Raw genomic sequence first — 12,820 nt, forward strand, 5'->3', positions numbered from 1 at the left:
GGCGCTGATGTCCTCGAAAAGCTCCCCCCGACCAGTCCAGATGTAAACCCAGGTCCCTGGCTAGCTCGGCAACCCCAATTCTCGGGATGCGCGTTGGTTGACAAATGCCATCAGCAGCCCCTCGGAACAAGGGACAATAAAGAGCCCGAACACGCGAGGAATTGTCAGCTAGACACGAGCCATTGAGGCTTGAATTGAACATACGGAAAGAGATCTATGAACCAGAATGGTGGACCATGTTTCGTTGGTAGACGCCAGAACTCATGAGGGGAGAGCATCCGACGTCAGCTCCAAAACAGCGAGCAAGGAAGACGACGTAGGGAAATAAAATTCGGATTGCTATTGTCACAAGTGTCTAACTACAAGTTGCATCACGTCTGTTCGCTGACTCGGGTGGCTATTAGTTGCAACTACCAACCGTAACAACATCAGATTTTCCTCCGTCGTTCGGTCCGCCAACTGCAGCAACTACAAATTTGTCGCCAGCATTCTCCGCCCGCACTATTGTCTCAAATCCATTCCGCGGTTCAGTTTTGATTTCCTCGAGCTCCCCGTCATCTGAGCTTGCAAATAGCTTCCACGACTGCACGCCTGTCGCTCCATTCCAGCTCACATAGACTACCACCTCCCCATCCTCGGTAGGGCGGCATGCCTTGACACTTGGCTTGGTTTTTGGTACACCGACCCACGAGTGGCGATACGTTCGGTAAGTGGACGCGGCGTTGTCATAACCGAAGCGGGCATCCATAACAATTGCGCCGTGCTCGTCGTATTCCTCGATTACTGGGATTACCCCGTGACTGAGCAAGACATGTCCGTTGCCGAGACTCTGATAGCTTCCCTGAGCTCTAGACACAACTGGACGCTGGGCGTTCCACAACTTCCGGTTCAAAGAGACTTTCTTGTTCTGTAAATCAAGATCTAGAGCCAAACCCGTTGTTGCTTTGGTCTGATTGGTGAAGTCTGAGTTTTCGTTGTTGTGTGCCGTGAGAGTGACCTTGTCCTCTGACATATTTTCAAGGCGGACCTCATGCTGATAGCAGAAGGTGGTGTCGGGACCCATTTCGAAGTCACCGCCGTCTATGCCCTATTAAACGAAAGCCATACTAGGTTAACGATGTACGATCACTCCAACCTCTCAAAGCTGACAATAATTCATTTGCACAAAGGGTGAAACAGCGGGGGAAGAGCGCGGTGCTTACATTGAGATGCCAAATAAGGGTGCCGTTACTGGAGATAAGGAATACGCTACATGCATAACGTGACGACACGAGGTAAGAATCCCCGTATTTGGCAATAGAGTTCATATGGATGTAGTTCCAGGGATCTTTTTCAGAGGCTCCGGCACCAGAAAGTGGCTTTCGAGATAAGTTGAGTGGAATTTCGGAGACGTGTTCCCGAGCGCTCCAGCGAAATAATACCTCGTTGGTCTCAATATCGATCTCATAAACCAGTGCATCCAGAACCCAGCCGTCCTCTGGGCCACCAACGGACTGAAGATCAGCCTCAGTGACATTGACCGCCGCTAAAATCATGGATCCGTCTTCAGTGATGAACCCTTCATGGAAATCGAGATAGGATGGAAACGTTTCTGGTTCATATATCGTTTTGAAGTCATCGCCGGGAATGGTGACCTCGTGGATTTGCTGGTAGGAGCTGTTGAGGACACGCATAGAGCCATACCCATAGCCCGTGCTGTTGGTCAGGCCGTCCCAGTAGAGGAGTACCGGTTGTCCATCCAGCATCTGTGGTTCAAAGGAGAAAGTACTTCCTTCCGGACCTTGCCAGACAAGCTGGCCATCGTCTTCATAGATAGCGGGATGACCAGTGCCCATGTTCTGAGGATTGAGAAACAGGTATCCTAGCTCTGTCTTGCCGTTTTTGGTGACATTAAGGAAAGGCGTTTTGATCTCTGTGCTTTGAAACGACTGTAGCGGCCATGTCGCATTTGGGTTGGGCGGTGACTGCGCGGACGCTACACCCGTGTTTATGGCAAAGAGGGCGGCTAAACAAGAAGTCCAAAGAGGGCTGAGCGGCAGCATCTTGGACAATTCTCCAGGTCTGTCTTTCAACAGTCTGATCTTTTTTGTTTCGGCGCTTCGATCATAGCGATCAGCCAGGTTGGAAACCGGCAATATATATATATAATTCCATTACGCTGTCGCTGTTTCAACCTCATGCCTGATTAAGCCGATGTAGAGCGACAATTGTATAAGGATCTACCCGCCATGCGCGCCATTCTCTCCATCGTTGAATCCGGTACGGGTACGAGATGCCGACGTAGTACGGGGTACCCCGGCGGGGACTCTGACTGGGTCAATCCGAAGAGAGAAATGTTCTCCATACTCCACAAAAACGCGCAGCCCTGTAGCGACTAACCGCAGATGCCGATGCAGAGTCGAAGGTTCAATGCACGATGATCCCAATACGAAACATCGGCGAGCAAATTCTTCCTGCTTTCTATTTAAGGCTTTCAGACCTTTGAAGCAATGAGCCGTGCCGGGGGTGGTGTCGCCTTTTGGCCGAACAGCTCCACGTCCATATCTTGCTATCTGGAACAGGAAAGCCAGTAATTTTGACATCCCTGGTTAGATAGAGAGAAGTCACAACATTGCACCCGTGCCTGATGTTTATTTTTTGCAAAGTTGCAACACGGGCCAGGGTGCTTACAGATCATGGGTTGGCAAAGCTATCCTTGCATTCCTTGATGTTTCGAGTTTGTTAAAGTTAGGTATAAACATTAGGTAAAAAAATCCCGTCCATGAGGCTTGCACACTGACCGAACATTGCCCAGCATCTCGAGGCACTTAGCAAGTGACTTGTCCCCTGGCGATCCGCACAATTGTCAAGACCACACTGGTTGCAACCCTTGCTAAATTGCAACGGCTATTTGTCTTATACATAGAACACTATTATGGCTGCTCCATGCAATTCACATTCATCATATGTACTTCAGTAGGCCTTTTTGCTTACAAATTCAAATCAGGAATAGTGTAGACTCCCTACATGCAGGTGCCACGTTCACACATCTTGATAAAAGAGCCTCGCACCTTGACATTGCCCAGTAACTCACTATTTATAACTACTCCGTACAGCGTCGAGATATTATGTAATTCACTCATATTTCCAGAGATCGAGAGCAAAGCTTCAGGGAGCTGGGATAAGTGAGATAAGAGTTGGCCAAGGTCGGGTCGGGCTTTGCTCCCAAGACGTCCAACCAAGCCGGACACTACGTTGAAATTGGCTGTCCAAGTCTCAGCGACTGCCATAAAGCGCTGCTTCATAACCTTTATATTATTTCTAGCTGTCTAGTTTTGGCGTATGTATATGTAGCCACGATGACGAAGAGTGCCTCAGCCGAGTTGCCGGGTGGAATTGTCCATCTGACCCAGGTTATGGACAATGCTTTGTCCTGGTTTGCAAGACCTGTCAGGCTGCCAAACGGCGACTGACAATGCCACATGGGTGCTAAGACACTGGTTGCAGACTGCAGTTATTCCATCTTTGGCGAGATTAAACCATCTCCACTTTTGAGTCACTGTTGGTTGTGAATGTGGATCACCCTTGCTTATCCCAAATCGCTTGAAAACCACCCAGATCAGGTCTGCAGAGATGCTTCACCCCTGGCTACACTTATTTCAGGAATTGTTGATGTATCTGGGGCTTGCTGGTTGCGCTTATCCTTAGGTGAGTGACCACCAGCAAGCCCCAGCACAATGTTCTTGTATTTTTTTTTGCTCTCTTTTTTTTTTTTTTTTTTTTTTTTTTTTTTTTCCCTGGGTAACACAAAGCAAGGAGGAATGTAATTACAAGACAGCAGCCAGCTTGCTAACTTGAAGTTCGCGGTGGTGATGTTCATTCAATTCTCACTTCCCACGGCACAGTTTCTGTGAATTTGTGTTGACAGCAGGTTGCAAGGAAAATCTGGTTTCGGAGAGCCATCTTACACCCCCCAGGCTGCCTCCTGTTACCTTGATTTCCTAGTGATTGAATAAGAGAGGAATCCGCCCTATTCTCAAACAACAATTTGAAATCAAATGTGGTAGTAGATAGCACTCCTATGGCATATGAAAGTGATGTTTCACTTGCATAGTCTTGGGCATTTGAGATCAGTGCTGTTTCAGGAACAACCTTAAATTTTCACAGCCTGAGGGCCTTTTTCCATCTCTCAATCAAGCCATGGAAGGATGTAGATTGATGGCGACTCTCTATAATAAAATCTAGTCCACAGACAAGTAGCAGTTCCAGTATATCCAGAAATCTGATAGTATCAGGACTTCAGACTTCTGTCTTGAGCGCATTATTTCAGATTTTATTGAGTGCACAATGCCTTAGATTGTTGCAATAACAGCATTGTCAGTGAACCACAATACTTGTCTGTAATCTCCGCCTATTTTGGAGGTACTGTTAATATCTTCAACCTTATCAATGGCAAGCCAGGCTAGAGCAAAAATATCTGAACTTTTTGTTGGTGGGAAACTTAGCAGTCAAGACACCACCTCCCTGACAACAGTGCTTTTGTGAGTCCATGGATAACGAGTTGGGTATAACTAGAATTCTAGACTTTTCAACTGTTTCTCTCTATCAACCACTCCTCTTGACCTCACAAAATAACCCGCTGTCAACTCCTGGTCTACTGATTGAGATATTTATGCTAATCAGTGACAATATCAACAAACTGGAAGATGTAAATGCCTCTGCACGGTGCAGCTGTCGCACCCAAAATTTTCTGGGGCGATAGACTGTCAGGTGTCGAGGCCGAACTCTCAGTGGAGGTGCTTTCGAGAAATCTACACCACCAAGACCAACTATTATGGGTTCGTTAGCTGCGCCTTCTTGAAAATTTGTTGAGCCTGGAATGCACTCACCTGTATCAAGTGTGCTTGCATCTTTACCCGTATTTCAAGCATAGGCATCAGGTGTTATGCGAAATATTTCGCGGTTGGTTGGGATGCATATTTTCGGTTTGATGATCCAGAGATAAAGGTTTTATTTTGGTGCAAGAGATTTATCTATTCCGTAACACGGGGCTGGGATCAAGGAGTAAAGAACATACAACAGCCATGTATGTTGACAAACCTTGTTTCTTTCATGATGCTTTCTATGCAGTCATATCAGGCGTCTTGAGCGTTTAAAAGGCTCCAGGCATTCATGTAGCCTACATAGGGAACAAGGACCTCATGTCGTCGTAATTTCCTGAACCCCTTCCAGTAATCATCCATGGCCTCAGGGACTAGCTAGCCTACTAAGCATGTATAGGAAGTTATTATAGGAGCCATGAAGAACCGAATCAATTCGGGTGTTCTCTGTTACTTTCTCCCTTGAAAGGACTTTATGAGCCACCAAGAAGCTATCAAATTACTTCATTTACTAATTAAGTACATACGACCATAGGAAGTGGAAAACAGGGCTTCCCGTCCGCTCAGCCGTACTTAAGCCACTTGCCGGCCGGCTAGTAGTTGGGTGGGTGACCACCAGCGAATCCCGGCTGTTGTATGTTTTTTTTGGCTCACAGAGTACTTGTTTTTGTTTCAATCCATTGATTGATCCTCTTCTGTTGTTTGTTTCTTTATGAATCACTTACTGCTAGTGCTCCAATCACTGCACAAAGATAATTAGGACTGTTTGACTGAAGAGCTCTTAGAGGTGACAATGATAACACTTGCTACTTTGCGGATTGAATACCTTACATGCGTGTAAATCTTCCTTACCACCTTCTCCCTACAGATTAAAAACAGAAATTGGTCATATTTACACTCATTCAGTCTCTCCGCACTACCTATTCAATTTGTCAAGTGTCTTGCTTGTATTTCTCTTTGTCCAACAGGACCACTCTTCAGCATGAGTCCATGGCCACTGTTGGCCGTTGCAGAATGTTGGTTTGACCCAAACAAAAAGGAGTTGAAGATGATTATGCATTGCAAAGAGAAATGTTTCCACATTTTTCTATTGCCAGGCTATTTCCATGACTCTTCAGACATTCTAGAAAAATACCTTCAATTTGCTGAAACTGAAGCAGACAGCAATCTGGATAATTTAAAAATTAATGATTTTCAGGACTGGGCACTAGAATTATTTCTTCCAGTACTGTAAGACACAGAACCAGCTTGGAAGAAAGCACATGTATTCACTCTCCACAACTATCTCTACCCAGAAACTTTTCACTACTTACTCTTGACTGTTAATAACACACTCATTTCTTCACTGTATTACAAAGCTGCATCAGCAAGCTGATTGAAATTCAATCTGAATGACTATGAACTCTGTACAGTATGCTTCTTGTTTCATCTGCAGCAAATACAGATCTGTATTGATTGACCTGAAGATATATACTTTAAAATCCTGAAGAAAGTACTTGTGGATGGGCAGACAGTCTTCTTCTTTAAGCAGTGGAGCACAGATAAGAAGAGAGAGGCTCTCTGTAAGCTTTAAAGCTATAAGTGCATTGAAAAATTACTTGACATGGAGGTGCAGATTCCTCATCTGTGTGGTGTGGTACTGGATGACAAGGGCTGCTGTTGTATTGGGATGTTACTGTCTTGGATTGATTGTCAGTACAGAGTACACAACATTAGAATGTGCGTTGCGGGCTGACCTGCCAATGAATTTAAGACAGAAGTGGGCAGACCAACTGGCAGCCTCCTTGGATCATTTACATCTGGCTGGGATTATCTGGGGTGATGTGAAGCCTGCCAATATTCTTGTCAATACTAACAATTATTGACTTCGGAGGTAGATACACTCGAGGCTGGGTAGAGAGGGAAACAGTGGGGACAGTTGAGGGGGACCAACAGGGGCTACAGAAGATCAAAAGTTTTCTGCTGGGGCAGGATAACAAGGCAAACTATGGGGAATTGCTGGCGAGACTGAGAGTTACTGAGAGTTAACTCCTTTTGCGACCTTGGCTATTCACATCCACATTGTTTAGATTCATAATGTGGAATAAAAGGGTTAGAAGCATGTCACTCATTCCAAATAACGTTCTTTGGTGGTTCCACGGTTTTTCGGGCCTACAAAATTCCGATACGGTAATCGCGTGGAATTTCGGAAAATCATATTCCCAAGGCCGAGAGAAGACAGGTTCGGCCGGAGCTCTTCCTGCATAATCAATCACTTCCTCACATAACTCTCCCTCTTCCAAAGCATATGCTCTGTTGTTAAAAGTAAGACTTCAAATATCCCAAAAATACCACTCCGGCTCGGAGACTGCTAGAGATTTATCCTTCTAGCTTGAGGCACCCAGTCACCAAAGCGGCTTGCAAGCTGTGGCAGAAACAATCGTTTAGCCGCCGGTTATGAAGTGTGTCAGCCATTGCAAAATGGTTGGGATACGGGCAAGTTCATTCGATAGACCCACACAAACTCCTATTGCCGTCAAGGATACATACACCGCACGAAAGGATCAGCAATGGACAGAAAGAAGATCTAATTATGGCCATTCAGGCTCCCTGAGCCGTGTTTGAAATATTGCATGGATCCACCTGCAGCTATGGAGGGCGCCAAAGTCGTACAGGATTCCTTTTTTTGGCTCAGACAGTTAGCAACCACACCCGATTTTATGCCAGCTGTGCGCTTTATTTGGCACTGTCCATGTTTGGGGCTGCGATTGCAACGGCGGCAAGAGGGAAGTTATATAGTCCCCAACACCTCCCTGGTAACTACCAGAGGCTTCAGCCATGTCGACGGACCGTATGGGAGCAGCACTATACCTTTATCCATTTTTCTTTTTTCCCCAGATAGGTGTTCGTTCTGTTCTATTAGGCTACGGTGTGAGAAGGAGGAACAGCAAAAATGGCGGACGATCGCGCATCACTTCGTCGCCAGATTGAGCGCCAGCGCATACGCTTCCGACTCCCCGTTGACGAATGGCCACTGGCACACCTAGAGACTTTCCAAAAAGGAGCTACAAGAACATCAACCAGATGGTGAGCCATCACATAATCCTTCCGTTTGGTTTCTCGCGACGAGAGGAGATGCGTGGCGAGTATACGGCTGTTGTTTAACGAAAGAGAATGGCGATATGCCGGCTCACTATGTAAGTTGTTTAGCCGCACCCGACGAAAAATTACCTTTTCATATTGACTTGGGACTCACTATTATACAAGGACATCTTTTCACTCTGGAACGGTTCTCTGATACTCAAGGATGAGGCTTTGCAACTTGTCCTTATTGTCGACTACATTCTGGATTGGGCAAGAGACGTTTACCGAGTTTCTATTCTGAAAGTCTATCACTACGGGCGAAAGGTACGACAAAGTTAGCGTGACAGACAGCGACATACCATCTCTGCGTATGCAAATAGCCAACTGGATTCCGTCCCCTCCCTCGACCATCATGAATGGCCCTCCGGATGTTCACATGGATGATGTTGAGGGCGTCAATGACTCTCCGAGAATGCCAATCCAACATCGTATGCTTCTTCCAATTCCAATTCCCAACACCAAAGGCGGCTCGCTGCGGTCCGCTTTCCTCTCAGACTTCAAATTTGTGTGTTTGTATTTGACTGAGAAACTTGTTCCAAGTTTGCTGCAACTCATCGGGGGACGGGAGGAAAAGCGGGAAGCCGTACAAAAACCTGCACGGCAGATTATTAATTTTCTGACTCAATTCAATGAGATTCTTGTTCTGGCGGGCGCAGATCTTGACTTGCTTGAATCGGCTTGGAGTGGAAACACCCTACCGAATGATCAAACGGAACCGGAGGCCTCTGAGCAGTTTTACGTCCTGATGGAGGTAAGTTGCTACTTTGACTCCTCTTGGAATATTGTCAGGGAAATTTCTTGCATTGCCGTTTCAAAGTCGGCTTTTCGTCTTCTCGCATCCTACGCGAATTTCGTTGCCAGGCACAGCGGAATTGAGCGACTTCCAATGAGTGAGCGTATTTTCCCCCGGGATGTTCTTTGGAGCTGCATTGAATGCTTGCACTCCGGTTCCCCGTGGCACGTTCTTCTTTCTACGATTAATTCCACACTGCTGTCGATTTACCCTCTTCCGGAGCGTCAAAGGCCCGATTTCACTCCTGCGGTTGAGGCCTTGGGGTTTGGATATGTGAGAAGCAGTCGTGTGAGACAATTTATGGAAAGGTATTTGAAACTACGTCTTTGGAATCTTATAAAGCGGCCGGCAGTCACCAGACACGAGCTGAGAGCTGCTTTGTCTCAAGGCATCGGCCGCAAACAGTCGATTGAAATGAAAACGAGGATGCAAAAGGAGCCTCCGCAATCGGCAGATCTATCATTCAAGCGCTCTTCGCAACAACTTATTTCTATTATGAACAAAGAGCAGCACGACTGCGCTAGATGCAGCCGATGTGTTCAGGCTGGTGAAAGTGAAACATCCCCCGCAGGGCATGGATTCCTCGGCCAAAGGATCTTGCCAGAAATGTCAGCCTATGGTGTAGCCCCTAGTCGTATCGATGAATGGATCCAATGGGTACCGGCGATGGATTGAAATTGATGTGTGCTTATTTGCATTAGATATGCTGGTATATGTGGTCAACAATGATGCCCTTGCATTGATTGTTGAAGACTTGGTCCAGAGTGACTTTTCGCATCACACAATTCAACACGATGGCCTGAATTACCAGAATTATTGCGGGTATACCTGGAGCCTACCGCTGCCATATCGCCCCGTCGCTGAGGCAGAGCACTTTTATCTGAACAACTGGGTTCACCAGCTTCGCGGCCAGCCTGGCCTTGAAAAACCTAAAGAGAAATATAACACGGAATGGGAGGAGACGCAGATGCTTCTATATTGCTTAAGCATCGGCGTCTCATACCTCGCAAGTACAATTATAATTACTGAATTTCTCACTAGAAAAAGACCGTCCTTGGAGCATCTCCGTCGAGAAATTGAGAACAAACCGGCTTTTACTTGGGGATCTCCGCCTACTCCCCGGCCCATCCTTAAGTTATGCGGTGACGTACTCGCTGGGGGCTACTCTTCGTGGGAAGAAGGTGAAAAGCACATCTGGGAGTATTTAGAGAGCCTGCGTACGGAAAAGAATGCGTCTCATTAACTGCTGATGGTATGTCGGACACTGGTCATTCCGTATATAACACATGCGGCTTCTCCTATGTTGCCCATAGAGCTAAGTGTAAAACCCCACCGGGTCATGCAGGGGAACTCTCCAACGGCTTTAGAGAAGGTCGGGGATATCCTAAAAGACGTTACTTCCGGTAGCTTGACTAGAGCACAAGGACTTGCAGCGACGCGGCCAAAAGTGAATGTCAATTCGATTTAGTCCCAGCTTTAGGGGTTGAGCTAGCTAGCACAGACAATCGGTGTCTTCAACTATCTAAAGGATGCCTATTATAGAAAGTATTTGGATATGGCTAGAGCGGGCGTGCTTGCTGAGATTCTTCGCACAGAGCAATATAAGCCCGGGCTTCAAGGTCTAGCGGCCATCTTCCGGGAATTCGAACAGGACTGCTATGATCATGCTGTCAATACCGCGGTGGATTTTATAGAGGTGTCAATGGACATGATGTATAAGAAATTCGGTCTTAATGAGATGGGTTGCAAAACTAGGCTGTGATGTCTTTGCTGAATCAGGCGAGAAAGAAGGTGATGGACCAGATCACGTTTAAGACTTAGCCCTGTGACTGCTTTCATTTGGTTATGTACCCGTAATATGTATTCACATTAGTTAGATATCACCTATTTTTTTCCAGTGAAGGATTTTACAAGGAAAAATTACTTGGAAATTGACCCGTTTTATTCCGAACAGTTAATCCGCGCCGAGATCCCTTCCCAACACTAACTATGGAGTTGATAAACAATTTCCCAACACCAAAAGGTTTTGTTTGTTTCAATCAAGAATATCACCCAGTCAGTTCAGACTTTCATAATTTCCCGCCTGAGATTCAGAGCTGCTCAATGCAGCTTAGAAGGCAGGCTTTCATTTCAGTGTACCATATCAACCAATTCTTGTACCTGCTTGCGGCCACTGCCAATACTCCATGCCTGTCGACAACAACTGCTTCTGTCTCATATGGTGACTGGATTCCCCATATCAAGATTCAAGAATGTATTCACAGAAAGATTTGGAGCTCAACCCCATGTACAAATCAATTAACCAGTCAATCTTGCCTGGATATCAGCTCAAAGATAATGCTTGTTGGGGTTTATTTGTCTATCAATGCTCTTATAGCAATAAAGCAGCATGGAAGCAAATGGTTTACTTGATACACAACTGGATAAAGTTGGCCCCAGATGGAGTACTGAACCTTCTATCTTGCCATGATCTTGTTTTGATGGATGATAAAGTGTGATTTGATGGCACAACATAACATGAGATACATGAGTACTTTAGCTCTTGAGTGGCTGATGGGCTCATACATAAGTTAGTTAATTCAGAAGAGCTTGAGCCTTGATTACCAGAGTGTCCTGCAAAACAATCCTCAGGAATCTGGGTCATATCTTGCTATGTATTGGCACACATTTGATTTTGTCTTGAGTCACTTGAACATATGACATGACCTGTTGTCAAGATTCTTGAACAGCAATTTGGTCACTTAGCATCCAACAAGAGGAGATATATTATACATCCTGACTGGAAGGATGGTGAGATAGAAGAGCCAGAGAGGGATGTTGGGTGGATGTACATGCAGATAACTGATTAACTTACATAGTTCATTATTCTATCTTCCTTGATTCACCCCCTTGACCGGATCTCTTCACACAGCTGCCTGACATGATTGATTCAACAATAAACATTCTGCCAGGCTCTTGGAGAACTATTAGCCAAGGATGATGCACTTGGGTTCAGAAGAGCAATTGTGAATTGAACTTCTCGAGACTCACAAGCACATCTACATTAGCTTAGAATGGAATGGTTGCATTCATAGCTAGAGAAGGCAAACAATTGGCTAAACTACCAAAACAACCATATACTTCAATTGCGGTATTTGCAGCTAAAAGCACTGACCATTGGGCCAGATTATGTGGCCCAATTACAAGTATATGACTAGGATAAACATATCAGGAGTGGGACAGAGCACCAGAAGGCAGACCTGATACTGGCACTCCAGCAGCTCTTTAACATGGCTAGCTGAAAGTCTTATCCATCGCCAAAATGCCTCCACTTTAATCTTAGAATTCGTACTGATATTCTCCATCCAGAGTACTTTATAACTACCATTTAAATTCCGTTGCTTGTCAAACCCCCGCAGTCAGTGGATTAGCTGGTTGAAAACAAAATGCCATTCCCACCCCCTCATATCCGGCATGCGCACAGGACAAGTACTTGCATGAACACAAGTTGAAGTATTGGAAGCCTAAACTTGCCACAAGGATAGTTCCCAGTATGCATGAATTTACACATGCATGATTCCGAAATGTTGAAACTTAATTAAAACAGATGACCACAAGGAAAAATTGAAACCTGTACCCAAATGAGACCAGAAGAGTTAATGGCTCAGGTGGCAGCCACATGAAGATACCGATGCACAGTCCTCACACCCCCCAGTCTGAATTCTAATAACCATCCGGACCCCGCAAGGTCTCTATCCCCTCAGAAAAACACCCGCTTCATTCAAAATACGGGAAATATGCTATAAAGAAATATACCAGTCATCGCTTCCAGTTGCAATGGAAGCGACAGAACCCTACCTTGCCCTCCATCACATTCAGCAGTCTCCTGCTAGGTGACAGTGATATCCCCACTGGATACGCACACCAGCCAGTCCTAGCTTCTCTGATGGGCCACAAATGCCTGCTTCACTCCCAGGACCCTGATTCCCGCCAGAGTCTAAGATACTCATTGTTACATTGATTAACAACACCAGTGAATCCGGGTGGCTTTGACGACAGTGGTCAA

The 12,820-nt window shown here is 45.8% G+C and overlaps 4 protein-coding genes across 4 annotated transcripts; 3 read left to right on the forward strand and 1 right to left on the reverse strand.

The window, feature by feature from the left end:
• The first annotated feature begins 170 nt into the window (after nucleotides 1-170).
• On the forward strand, nucleotides 171-636 carry D8B26_007185 (uncharacterized protein). The gene is made up of 2 exons (XM_066125452.1): nucleotides 171-316; nucleotides 405-636. The coding sequence occupies exons 1-2, from the start codon at nucleotides 227-229 to the stop codon at nucleotides 615-617; spliced, it is 303 nt and encodes a 100-aa protein (XP_065981534.1). The 5' UTR covers nucleotides 171-226; the 3' UTR covers nucleotides 618-636.
• On the reverse strand, nucleotides 619-2,042 carry D8B26_007186 (uncharacterized protein; the record flags this gene model as incomplete). The annotated part of the gene is made up of 3 exons (XM_066125453.1): nucleotides 619-652; nucleotides 702-1,087; nucleotides 1,203-2,042. 3 exons carry the CDS (start codon nucleotides 2,040-2,042, stop codon nucleotides 619-621), a joined length of 1,260 nt encoding a protein of 419 aa, XP_065981535.1.
• Nucleotides 2,043-7,959: 5,917 nt separating this feature from the next.
• Nucleotides 7,960-9,450, forward strand: D8B26_007187 (uncharacterized protein; the record flags this gene model as incomplete). The annotated part of the gene is made up of 2 exons (XM_066125454.1): nucleotides 7,960-8,035; nucleotides 8,106-9,450. The coding sequence occupies exon 2, from the start codon at nucleotides 8,293-8,295 to the stop codon at nucleotides 9,448-9,450; it is 1,158 nt and encodes a 385-aa protein (XP_065981536.1). The 5' UTR covers nucleotides 7,960-8,035; nucleotides 8,106-8,292.
• A 28-nt stretch (nucleotides 9,451-9,478) lies between these two features.
• Nucleotides 9,479-10,018, forward strand: D8B26_007188 (uncharacterized protein; the record flags this gene model as incomplete). The annotated part of the gene is made up of 1 exon (XM_066125455.1): nucleotides 9,479-10,018. One exon carries the CDS (start codon nucleotides 9,479-9,481, stop codon nucleotides 10,016-10,018), a length of 540 nt encoding a protein of 179 aa, XP_065981537.1.
• Nucleotides 10,019-12,820: the final 2,802 nt, after the last annotated feature.

The sequence above is a fragment of the Coccidioides posadasii genome, chromosome 4 (assembly GCF_018416015.2).
Source record: "Coccidioides posadasii str. Silveira chromosome 4, complete sequence".
Taxonomy (NCBI): Eukaryota; Fungi; Ascomycota; class Eurotiomycetes; order Onygenales; family Onygenaceae; genus Coccidioides; species Coccidioides posadasii.

Excerpts from the sequence above, each read along its gene's own strand:
- D8B26_007185 (XM_066125452.1), top strand. The coding sequence starts at position 227 with ATGGTGGACCATGTTTCGTTGGTAGACGCCAGAACTCATGAGGGGAGA. Across the intron at positions 317-404 it reads CAGCGAGCAAGGAAGACGAC|TTGCAACTACCAACCGTAAC; the intron begins GTAGGGAAATAA and ends GGTGGCTATTAG.